The sequence below is a fragment of the Eumetopias jubatus genome, unplaced genomic scaffold (genome assembly GCF_037043125.1).
Source record: "Eumetopias jubatus isolate StellerSeaLion01/CBP00866 unplaced genomic scaffold, mEumJub1_p1.0 scaffold_12, whole genome shotgun sequence".
Lineage (NCBI taxonomy): Eukaryota > Metazoa > Chordata > Mammalia > Carnivora > Otariidae > Eumetopias > Eumetopias jubatus.
Window position 1 is genome coordinate 66,074,216 of NW_028274818.1, and position 13,308 is coordinate 66,087,523.

General features: G+C 37.5%; 1 protein-coding gene across 4 annotated transcripts in view; it reads left to right on the forward strand.

Annotated features, from left to right (window-relative positions):
* Nucleotides 1-13,308, forward strand: part of CDC42BPA (CDC42 binding protein kinase alpha) — a 350,267-nt gene that overhangs the window by 241,307 nt on the left and 95,652 nt on the right. For all 4 annotated transcript variants that reach the window (XM_028111910.2, XM_028111911.2, XM_028111912.2 and 1 more), the window contains one exon: nt 7,457-7,704. In XM_028111910.2, the coding sequence (XP_027967711.1) occupies nt 7,457-7,704 (248 nt within the window). The remainder of the gene's footprint in view (nt 1-7,456; nt 7,705-13,308) is intronic.

Sequence of the window (13,308 nt, forward strand, 5' to 3'; positions counted from 1 at the left end):
CAGACTGTGAAAAACTACAGATTTATCCAGTAACTTTTAAAACTCAATAATTAGAAAACAAATGACCCCAGGGTTGCAAGACCAACACACAGTAAGTAGTTGTGTTCCTATATGCCAGCAATGAACAATCCACAGAGGAAAATGTGAAAGCAATTCCAGTTACAACAGTAGCTAAAAGAATAGAGTACTGTGGAATAAATTTAACCAAGAAGATTAAAGATTTGTGTCTTTAATTTGTGAAAATTAGAGAACACTGCTGAAAGATATTAAAGGAGGCATAAATAAATGGAAAGACATCCCACATGTATGGTTAGAATAACTTAATATTTTTTTCTTATGTTAGTAACCATACAGTACATCATTAGTTTTTGATGTAGTGTTCCATGATTCATTGTTTGCGTATAACACCCAGTGCTCCATGCAATACATGCCCTCCTTAATACCCATCACCGGGCTAACCCATTCCCTCACCCCTGTCCCCTCTAAAACTCTCAGTTTGTTTCTCGGAGTCCATAGTCTCTCATGGTTCATCTCCCCCTCCCGATTCCCCCCCTTCATTTTTCCCTTCCTTCTCCTGAGGTCTTCCATGCTATTCCTTATGTTCCACAAATAAGTGAAACCATGTGATAATCGACTTTCTCTGCTTGACTTAATTTCACTTACCATAATCTCCTCCAGTCCCATCCATGTTGATGTAAAAGTTGGGTGTTCATCCTTTCTGATGGCTGAGTAATATTCCATTGTATATATGGACCACATCTTTTTTATCCATTCATCTGTTGAAGGGCATGTTGGCTCTTTCCATAGTTTGGCTATTGTGGACATTGCTGCTATGAACATTGGGATGTATATGGCCCTTCTTTTCACTACATCTGTGTCTTTGGGGTAAATACCCAGGAGTGCAATTGCTGGGTTATAGGGTAGCTCTATTTTTAATTTTTTGAGGAACCTCCACACTGTTTTCCAAAGTGGCTCTACCAACTTACATTCCCACCAACAGTGTAAGAGTGTTCCCCTTTCTCCACAACCTCTCCAGCATTTGTTGTTTCTTGCCTTAGGATGACTTAATATTGTTTAGATGTCTGTGTTACCCAAAGTCATGTACAAGTTCATCACAATTCCTAGTAAATTCCAACAGCCCTTTTTACAGAAATGGAAACTATAATCCTGAAATTCATATGGAATTGCAAGTGGCCCCAAGCAGCCAAACTGTTGTGAAAAAGAAAAACAGAATTGGAGGACTCAAACTTCCCAGTTTCAAAAGTTACTACAAAGTTACAGAAACAGAAAGGGTGTGGTACTGGCATAAGAATAGAAACACAAGCCACTGGAATAGAATTCAGAGTCAAGAAGTGAACTCTTGCATCTGTGGCCAAGTGATTTTTTACATTGTCCTAAATCTGTTCAGTGAGGAGAGAACAGTCCCTTCAATTTATGTGCTGGGACAACTGTATTTCTACATGCAAACAAATTTGGACCCCTAATTCATAACATATAAAACAATTTACTCAAAATGGATCAACCTAAATATAAGAGCTATAACTATAGAACTCTTAGAAGAAAACCTTGGGGTAAATATTAATGACCATGGCATGGATTCTTAGCTATGACACTGAAAGCAAAAGCAAAAAAAAATTTTTTTTATAAATTGGACTTCATCAAAATAAAAACTTGTGTGCATTGCATCAAAGGACATTTTTAAGGAAATGGAAGAAATTATTTGCAAATCAAGTATCTGGTAAGAGTCTGATAACCAGATTATATAAACAAGTCCTTCAGTTGAACAACAAAAAGACAAACTACCCAATCAACAAATGAGGAAATAACTTGAATAGACATTTCTCCAAAGAGGATATTTTAATAGTCCATAAGCCCACAAAAAGATGTTCAACATCATTAGTCATTAGGAAAATGAAGTTAAAACCTCAAGATACCACTCCATACGTACTAGGATAGCTAAAATGGGGCGGGAGAGGAGGGTTTGAAAGGAACAAGACAAGTGTTTGCAAGACTGTGGAAACAGTTTGGTGGTTCCTCAAAAAGGTAAACATAGAGTTACCACATGACCCAGCAATTCAACTCCTAGGTATGTACCCTGAAGAATTGTAAGCAAGGAGTCAAACAGATACTTGTACACCAGTGTTTTTTGAAACATTATTTCAATTATCAAAAGGTAAAAACAGCTCAAGTGTCCATCAACAGATGAAGAAGCAAAATATAGTTTTTACATGCAATGGAATATCATTCAACTGTCAAAGGGGGTGACTCTTTGATACATGGCCCAACATGGATGAATCTGGAAAACTTTATGCTAAATGAAAGATGCCAGACAAAAATGAACAAATCTTGTATGATTCTACTTGCCTGAAGTATCTAGAATAGGCAAATTTATTGAGATAAAAAGTAGAATCGAGGTTACCAGGGGCCAGGTAGAGTGGGTAACGGGGAGTTATTCTTCAATGTTTAGAGAATTTCTCTTTGGGATAATGAAAAAGTTTTGGAAATACATAGTGGTCATAGTTGCACAACATTCTGAATGTAATTAATAGCTGAATTCTACACTTAAAACGAATTCTACCCTTAAAATGGTTAAAATGGCACAACTTTATGGTATATATATTTTACTACTTAAAATTAACCGTAAACCATTGAATTATATACTTTAAATGGGTGAATAATACGGTATGTGAATAGTATCTCAATAAGGCTGTTTTAAAAAAAATACTTTTCAGTTCTTGTGATCATGTACTACAAGAGCTTTTTACCCTGCTGTATTAGTTTGCTGGGGCTGCTACAAATTACCACAAACTGGGTGGCCTAAGAAACTGGAATTTATTGTCTCAATCATTGCAACTAGATGTCTGAAATCAAAGTGTTGGCGGGGTTGGCTTCTCATGGTTTGCATTCCTTGGCTTATGTATCACCTGAATCTCTGCCTTCTTCCTGTGTGCAAGACCGTGAGTCCCAAATTTCTTCTTTTTATAAGGACACAGTTCTATTGGGCCCACCCTAATGACCTCATTTTAAGTCAATTAGCTCTGTAAAGACCCTACTTTTATTTTCTTTTTTTCCAGTCTTATTGAGATATAACTGACAAAAAATGTATATATTTAAGGTATAAATTGTGATGTCTAGATATATGTGTACGTTGTGAAATACGTACCACAAGAAGCTAATTAACATACCCTCATACCCTCACTTAGTTATCTTTTTTTTTTTTTTTGCCTGAGAAGAATTAAGATCCACCCTCTTAGAAATTTCAAGTACATAATACAGTATTGTTAACTTTAGTCGCCCTGCTTTACCTTATATCTCCAGAACTTACTCATCCTACCTGTGTGAAGTTTTTGTACCCTTGCACCAGCGTTCTCCCATTTCCTCCACTCCCCACTTGGCAACTACCATTTTACCCTCTGCTCCTCAGAGTTTGACTTTTTTAGATTCCACATATAAGTCAGATCATGCTGCATTTGAGACCATATTTTAAAATACACATTCTGAAGTATTGGTGGTTAATGCTTTAACATAAATTTTGGAGGGACATAAATCACCCTTAACATGTGTATTTTTCATTTGAAAGTGTGAGACAAGCATTTATGTTCATTACATAACTATCACATAATTTTATTTTTTTTTAAGATTTTCTTATTTATTTGACAGAGAGAGACACAGCGAGAGAGGGAACACAAGCAGGGGGAGTGGGAGAGGGAGAAGCCAAGCAGGGAGCCCGATGTGGGGCTCGATCCCAGGACCCTGGGATCATGACCTGAGCCAAAGGCAGACGCTTAATGACTGAGCCACCCAGGCGTCCCACTATCACATAATTTTAATGATATTAGAAGGATACCCACTTAATCCAGTTCTCTACTATTGAATACTTATGTTTCACTTTTGCAACACTGTCATTACAATGAACACTTTTGTGCATTGCCTTTTTGATATTATTTCTTAGAACAGATACCTAGAAATGAAATTGTCAGATCACTTTAAGGCACTAGATGCAGGCCACAAATTGTTGCAAGTCTAAGAGGCATTTCTTGCCTTATTAGTAGATTGTTTATTAATCATATTTTTCTTTGTGAATTATTCCTTTAAGTTATTTGTCTTTTTAATTTTAGAGTCTGAATATTTCTCTCATAATTCATATAAACTCTTCGATAGCAAAAATGATGCTTTTTCTTCCATTTTTCTACAACTATTTGTTCATTTATCTTTTGACCTTTAATTTTGGTCTTGTTTCCTTTTCAAATCACAGGAGGTTTGTTCTTATTTTCCTCAGTGTTTCTTTTATTGCTTCAAAGCTTAGCTTGTCCTTTTCTCAGAGTTTGTTAAGTATGTAATTCTGCCTTTTCCTGGATGTTTCTCTTGGGTTTAAAAATATTTAATTCTAGTCAAATATACTTCTCTGTACTTCTAAATGTATTTATTTTTTTTCATGGTTTATATCCTTTATTTTCCAAGAAATTTAATTATCATGACTCAGTATTCATTAGCTAAAGCAGTGTCTAACAATGGATGAACAAAGATGATTTATTTTTCTGAATGTACAAAATTCTGTCTCTTGAAAAAATTTCAACCACATAACCTCCCTTTTGAGAATGTTGTGAAATTGTCCTGTGATTTCTTTCAGATATTTATAAACTACACCATAGGAGATAAGTTATTTTTTAATAATACAGTATAATGGTCATCTTGTTCATCAACTGTCCATGTACTTAGTTCTCCCTACCAAAGCCTATCAGTGCTTACTTAGAATTGTGCTCGGTTTAACAAACATCATATATACAGTCTAACAACCCCTAAATAGTTATCAGTTTATTAAACTATTGAGAAGTGTGGGGAAAAAACTTCTAAATATATTTAAATCTAAGTTACCTGGAATTTGTTTTGCTAGATAGGATGTTGTGAGAATCATTTTGTTCTTTTGTTGTTAAATTGGTGGTTCCAATTAGTTAATCACTGCCTGCCCTGGTGATTAAAGACATCTCGTATATTGTATAAAATTATTTTGATATAGAGCTCTATTACACTGAGATTTTATTAAAGATTTGTATAGTATGTTTTAAAAGCTGAAAAGAACATTCTTCTCTCTTCCTCTTTTCTCCTTTTTTCCGCCAGGATTTTCTTTGGCATTTTTACAAGTGTATTTTACAAGGAACACCTGTGTGCCGTCTCCTATATTTGTTTTTTATATTTACAAGGAATATAACTTGAGAAATATTAAATAGCTATACATTTAATCTTTCAAGTAGTAGGTATTTTTCTATATTGTTTCAAGTCTTCTTTTATGTCTTTTATAAAGATTTGTCCTTTCTTCATATAATTCAGACAAGTTACTATTGTTATTCCTCACGTGCATGTATTAGTTTCTGATAATTTTTCTTTGATTATTTTTGCTATTAACAATGAAATTTTTTACTGCATTTTATTATTGCTCATTCTACTCCCCAGGAGTATTGTTGATTGTGTTTATCTTACCTGCAGGTGCTTTACGCAGCTTTATCAGGTGTAACATTTTTAGTGGATTTATTTACATTTCGTGGGCAAACAATTCTATGGAAATTATAATGGTTTTACCACTTTTCTTCATAATATTCATTTCTTATAATTATTGCACATGTTACTTGCTCAGACAGAATATCTAAAAACTAATACTAAGTAAGAAATAATGGCAGACACCCTTTTTGTGATTATTCCTTAATCTCTTGTATGTATTTCTGGTGCTTCACCAATAGGTATTATTTTGTCTCCTAGCTGGAAAATGGGTAAAGGAGAATCATTTTACTATTTTTTGTTTTGTTTTATTGTGGGATTTGGAGTAGTATTTGGAATGGGTATTGGATTTTCTCAAATACTTTTGGACATGGATACCTAGTGAGAGTATCATATGGATTTATTTTAATTTAATACATTAAAGTAATGCCATCTTTGTACATTTATTAACAAGTTTACTAGTATTAAATTACCTTCAATAGCTGCAGTAAGATCTATTCTTTGGGGTAGAGTGTTCTTTTTTACATATGGTTTGATTTTATCAACATTTTGACTCTTTTTACATCCTTATCAAGAAGTAACTTGAGTCTATGACTTGTTCTGATGGTATCTTTGTTAGGTTTTGATATCAGGGTAACTTTTGCTTGAAATGTCAGTGCATGCTGCTGCTATCCCAACAGCCAAACTATACAAACCAGAACAGCAAACTAAGATTGTTTTGTAGGTGATGAAAAAAGTGAAAGAGCCATATAGGTAAGTGGTCAGGACTACTGATGTCGATTTAGACCTCATTTTTGTGGAGACACATGGAGCCGGAGTCGGACTGGCTGTGGCTCTTCCCGGTTCGGCCAAGCATTGCAAGACAGGTTGCCCCCAAAATGCTGGATGGTCTGAGTCTTGCGTGCAGTAGGTATGCCATCAGTAGTGCTTTAGTAAATGGTTAAATAGTTCAGTGGATACCCCAGAGACAGTTCTCCAGCCCAGTTGATGTCTCTGGGTTCTTTTTTTTTTTTTTTTTTAAGTATGTACCTCAAATGTGAAGAAGTGAGCATAGTTTTCTTTCAGCTTTAAATCAACTTCTGTTAACATTTTTCAGCCCTTATTACTGTTGTCAAAAAAGAACACAGTGTCCTCCAGGGCATGATTCCTTGTATCACTAAACATAAATCCAGGTTCTTTAGGTTTTAAAAATTTATCCTTGACCACCTGGGAAAATAGCATATAGCAAAGTAATGGAAAATTTCCAAAGCTCAGGATGTCTTACAGGCATAATCTCTGTATGTTTCTTTTCACCCTTTAGCCACAGTCTGGAAGAAGCTTTGGACTTTGTGTTTTCCTTGCACCTTATTACTGAGAATGTGTTTCATCCAAGTTTCTAAGAAGTTGGCTTTCAACTAAATTTCTTGTGTCTAATGCCCTACCTAAATGTCAAGAAACCTATCATTTTTTTCTAATAGATGTGAAAATGTTTGATTAGACCTTTCTCTTTCTCCCTAGACCATTGGAGAAGCCCCCTCTCTTTCCTTTTTGTACTGTCATTCCCTACCCCCATTTAATCTTCTAAAGACACAAGCATACTTATAATCCTTTATTGGTTTCACATCAGAAATAGGTTGCAGTTAGATTTTTCTCTCACTCCATATACCAACAATAATTGTGTCTACATTAGAAATTTAAATATAAACAAATAATTATATAACTATGAGCAGAAATTACAGATAAATATATAATCTTGGTGTAAAGAAGGCTATAAAACACAACACAATAAGGGATTACGTACTGAGAAAAGTATTTGCAACATGTGGCCGACAAAAGGTGAATAGCCTTAATAAAGAAATATTGTTTATGTGATAATATACAAAAATAGTATTCAGCTATATGAACAGTTCTTTATATTATAGAAAGAAGTTATTTGATATTTTATTCTTATAGATGAACCAATTTTTTGTTATTACTTCTGTAGCAAAAACAAATTAGTTACTCGCCAGGACTATGCAGCATAGAACATCAGCAAGAGATAACCAAACTAAAGACTGATTTAGAAAAGAAAAGTATCTTTTATGAAGAAGAATTGTCTAAAAGAGAAGGAATACATGCAAATGAAATTAAAAATCTGAAGAAAGAACTTCATGATTCAGAAGGCCAGCAACTTGCTCTCAACAAGGAAATTATGATTTTGAAAGACAAATTGGAAAAAAACAGGAGAGAGAGGTAAGAATCAAGTTATTTACTCTTTAATAAATATTTCCTGAATGCCTGTTGTGTGTCAGGGGCTGGAGATACATGGGCAGTCCACGTATCCCAGTCCTAAGGAGCCCAAAGCCAAGATCAGTAAATAGGAAATTATACTACAGCATGACAGGTAAGCACATGGGATAGTATAAGTGCAGGCAAAATGCAGGAGTTCCCGTAGACGAGGCACAAAGGATAACTTCGGTATGTCTGGGTTTTTTGGACAAAATTATGTCTAAGTTAAGACCAAAGAAATAAATTATCTAACTATGGAAGAGTGTCCAGATAGACATAGCAGGATGTGCTAGGATGGAGAGGAAAAGAGGGGAGCATGGCACATTCAGAAGACTAGGCTGTTCCTGATGGTGAAGCCATAGAAAGCCAGATGAGAGGGTGAGAAGTGGGTCTGCAGAGGGAAGTAGAGGCAAGATCATGAAGGAGTTTGGGCGTCATCCTGAGGCCCTTGGAGGCAGGTGACAGGGTGGTACTCGTGGTTTTGAAAGATCACTCTTGTTTCTGTGTGGAGTGGGACTGAGGGGGGCAGATGGCAGGTAGGAACCTGGCTGTGGGAAATGAGCAGGACCGTAGGTGCTGACCGCGAAGGTGGAGGGAAGCATGTGGGCTCGGAAGGTCCCAGAGACCCAGAACCTGGGTGCCGTAATGGCCAGATGTGAGAAATTGCTGCTGGGACCCGGGATCCTGTTTTTAGGCAGCTGAATGTATGCTATTGTCATTCTCAACTTATATTGGAAGCCAAAATTTATTTAGTTTGGTCCATTCATTCAACAAAATTTTTTTAGGACCTATGGTGGGTAAAGCACTGTTATAGGCCCTGGGAACGTAGCAGTGGATAGACAAAAAAAATCTCTGTCCTTATGGAGCTTTCCTTTAGTTAGGTGAAAGTCTACAAACAAAATAAGTAAAATATAGACTATATTAGGTAATGATAAATGCCAAGAACAAAAAATACTGCACAAGACAGGGCCATGAAGCATTGAGGGGGCAATTAAATTGTCTGTATAGACTGGTCTGGGGAAATTATGCTGAGAAGGTAATTGAAGTAAGGGCTAAAGAAAGTAGGGAGGCATCTCTACAGATGTAGGAGAAGAGTACACGGAGTACAGTCTGTTAAAAAAAATAACAAGAAGGCAAAACTAGGGAGACAGTATAAGGATCAGTGCTTGCCGGGGCTTGGGGGAGGGTGGAGGTGTCTAGGAGGATGTCCAGGGCAGTGCAGCTACTCTGCATGATGCTGTGATGGTGGGTGCATGTCGTTGAACATGTGTCCAAATCCTGACATAAGCCTTGGAGTTTGAGTGATGCTGATGGGTCCACTGCAAGTTCACTGACGAAACACATGCTCCAACCTGGTGGGGGTGGTGGGGTGGGGAGGCTGTACCTGTGTTTAGGGGGGCAGGGGGTATGTGGGAAATCTCTGCTATGAACCTAAAACTTTTCTAAAAAATAAAGTCTATTAAATACAATAATAAGGAGGCCAATATGGCCAAGGTAGACTTAAGAGGAAAGTGTAGTAGGAGATAAGTACAAGAGGGACCCGGGCCAGATCACACAAGGCTTTGTGACAGGTGACTTCTGGTTATTTGCTCTGAATAAAACCATTGCAGGGACGTACTGCAGAATTTTGAGTGGAAAATTGACAAATACTGGGTTGTGTTTTAACAGGGTCACTCTGACTACTGAGTTAAGAACAGTCTGACTTAGATAAGAGAAAAGCATGGAAATAATTTAGAAGGTTATCACAGTAGTCCAGGCCCAAGAGGATGGTGGGTTGGCCTAGGGTAGAGGCAGAAGTGGTGGTAAGACGTGTTGGAATTCTGATATTCCTTAAAAGTAAAGACACTGGTCTCTGCTGGTGGACTAGATATGGAGGGAGAAAGGAAGAAGAGAAGAAGAATCACGGATGATACTGAGGTTTCAGGCCTTAGCAGTTAGGAGATTATAGTTACCGTTTAGAGAGAACAGTGCAAGGGAAGCACATTTGGGATAGGAGTATTACTGGGAGCTCATTTTAAACATGTTTGAGATGCCCACTAGACACCCACATAGAGATGTCAAGTAGGTCATTGGGTAGATCAGCCTAGATTTTAGGGCTAGAGATAAAATCCTGGGAGTAGTTTATCACTTACATGGTATTTAAAACAGTGAGACTCTGTGAGATCACTTAGTGATTGGTAGAGATAGAAAAGAGGTTCAGCACTGCCCTGGGGTGCTCCAATCTTTAGGACTTTGGAAATGAGGAAGAAACAGCCAAGTGGACAGCCAAGAATAATAGGAAGAAGACTGGCTGATTTGGTTCCTGGAAACCACGTGATGAAGCATATCAAATCTGTCTACATGTTACGTGAGATGAGGTCTGAATCAAGTAAGATGAGGTCCAAACAATGACAGTTGAATTTTAACAATATGAGGCTTATTGGTAACTTTGATAAGAACAATCAGTGGAACAGGAGGGGCAAAAACCCCACAGTGGGACCCAAGACTTGAAGGAGAGCAGCTGGAAAACAGAATAGTGGTGGGAATCTCTTAAAAGCAAGCAGTGCAAGGAAGCAGTAGCCAGAGGAGAAATTTATCTCAAAAGAAGTTAGTTTTGCGTTTTGTTTCTGTTTTTAGATGGGAGAAATAACACCATGGTTGTAATCTGATAGGAATTATCCAACAGGTGGAGAAAAGTGGAGAAACCATGTAACTTGAACAGGTGTATGAGTGGAGGGTTTGGCCTGAGCTGTGCTTTTCACCTAGAGAAAGAGAAGAGAAAGTAGAGTGTATGAGGAAGGTAAATAGGGTGGTAAGGAACTTGTTTATGTGTGGAGCTCTCCTGAGTTGGGCATGTTGAATTTGAGGTGCTTGGTGAGACATCTTTGTGGAGATACCAAGTCAGCAGTTGAAGCAAGCCCAGAAAAGCTTCAGATTAAGTTCAGAGTTCATCAGCATAACAGATAATTGGATTCAGGTGGTGTAGTGGATGAGCCAGCTCAGGGGAAGTGTGCAAAGAGACAGGTCAAGCTCTAGAATGGAATACCCAGGAGCATTGGTATTTTGGGGAAGGACAGAAAGAGGGGAGTCCAGAGGGCAGAGATGGAGACTGGAAATCGGAGAGCATGGTGTCACTGAAGCCAAGAGAAGGTAGCATTTCAAGAGGGAGGAAGTGGATGACACTGTCAAAGATGGCAGGTAGATTGGGTGTGGTAACAGGACTGTGGCCAGTTGTGAGAGAACAGGTTTTTGAGGTGGTGGCGTAGCAGAAGCCAGATTTTGTGTGGTGAACAGATAGGTGATGAGGAAATGGATACAGCACACCCTGTCAGGGTTTCCAGATGGTTCCCAGTGAACAGGAAGGCAGGGAATTGGCAAATGAAGCATGACATAGGGTTCAGGGAAGAGTGTGTTCGTTTTGTTTTCATATGGAAGAGACTTTAGCTTTGTTTAGTGCTAGTAGGAAAAAACAAGAGTTTTACATAGAAATTTTACTCAGTTTATTTGTGTACATATTTTTCTGAAAGGCTTCTTTGTAATTTTTCAAGTTTTTGTCATTGTTTGTTATTTGGAGTTGCTTCTGAATCAAGAAAGATGATTTTTTAAATTTTATTTAAATTTAAGTTAGTTAACATATAGTGCATCATTAGTTTCAGGGGTAGAGTTCAGTGATTCATCAGTTGTATATAACACCCAGTGCTCATTATATCACGTGCCCTCCTTCATGTCCATCACCCACTTACCCTGATCCCCCACCCACCTCCCCTCCACAACCCTCAGTCTGTTTCCTATAGTTAAGAGTCTCTTGTGGTTTGTCTCCCTCTCTGTTTTCATCTTACTTTATTTTTTCTTTCATTTCCCTATGATCCTCTGTTTTGTTAAATTCCACATATGAGTGAAATCCTATGGTATTTGTCTTTGACTGACTTATTTTGCTTAGCATAATACATTCCAGCTCCATCCACATCATTGCAAATGGCAAGATTCCATTTCTTTTTGATGGGTGAGTAATATTCCAGTGTGAGTTTGTGCACGCGTGCACGTGTGTGTATATACACATCTTCTTTATCCACTCATCCATCAATGGACATCTGGGCTCTTTCCATATTTTGGCCATTGTTGCTATAAACATTGGGGTGCAAACATAACTAAATTTTGACTATTGATAATTTTTTTTAAAGTGCCATGTTTGCCTGCACACAGGATGGTTTTTTTCCCCCAGAATTTATAATTTAAAATATAATTTCATTTATAATCACTAATATAGTGATGTAAGAAGTTTTTAAGATTAGGGGCGCCTGGGTGGCTCAGTTGTTAAGCATCTTCCTTCAGCTCAGGTCATGATCCCAGGGTCCTGGGATTGAGCCCCACATCGGGCTCCCTGCTCAGCGGGAAGCCTGCTTCTCCCTCTCCCACTCCCACTCCCTCTGCTTGTGTTCCCTCTCTCGCTGTCTCTCTCTCTCTGTCAAATAAATAAATAAAATCTTTTTTAAAAAAAGACGTTTTTAAGATTACATTTTTAAAATCAGCCATTATTCAGGTTCTTTGTTGACTTGGAATCAATCATATGAAATTACCCAGAAGAGATCCACATTGAATTCCATTTACTGCTAAGATATAAACCTCTTTAAATTTTTTTTATTGAATATGACACACAGTGTTACCTTAGTTTCAGGTGTACAACATGGTGATTCTCTACAGGTTATGCTGTGCTCACCAGTGTAGCTACCATCTGTGACTGTATGACACCATTACAGTATCATTGACTAGATTCCCTAGGCTGTGCCTTTTATTTCTATATCTTATTCATTCCATAACTGGCACCTCCTGCTCTGCTTCACCCATTTTCCCATCCTCCACTACCCTTCCCTTCTGGCAACCATCAGTTCTCTGTATTTATGGGTCTGATTCTGCTTTTCGTGTGTTAGCTTAATACCCTTTAGGCCCATCCATGTTACCACAAATGGCAAGATCTCATCCCTTTTTATGGCTGTGTAATAGTCCATTTTGTATGTATATACCACATCTCCCTTATCCATTTGCCTATTGATGGACACTTAGCTTGCTCCCATATCTTTGCTTTGTAAATAAGGCTGCAGTAAACATAAGGGTGCATATATCTTTTCAAATTAGTGTTTTCATTTTCCTCAGGTAAATACCGAGTAGTGGAATAACTGGATCATTTCTATTTTTAATTTTTTGAGGCATCTCTCTACTGTTTTCCACCATGACTGCACTGGTTTGTGTTCCCACCAACAGTGTGCGAGGGTTTCTTTTTTTCCCACATCTTTGCCATCACTTATTTCTTGTCTTTTTTATGTTAGCCATTCTGACAAGTGTGAGGTGATATCTTATCATGGTTTTGACTTGCATTTCCCTGATGATCAGTGATGTTAAGCATCTTTTCATGTGTCTGTTGGCTGTCTGTATGTTGTCTTTAGAAAAATGTCTATTCAGGTCTTCTTCCCATTTTTTAATTGGATTACTTGGGGTTTTTTTGGTGTTGACTTGTATACGTTCTTTGTATATTTTGGATATTAATCCCTTATCAGATATGTCACTTGTAAATATTTTCACCCATTCAGTAGT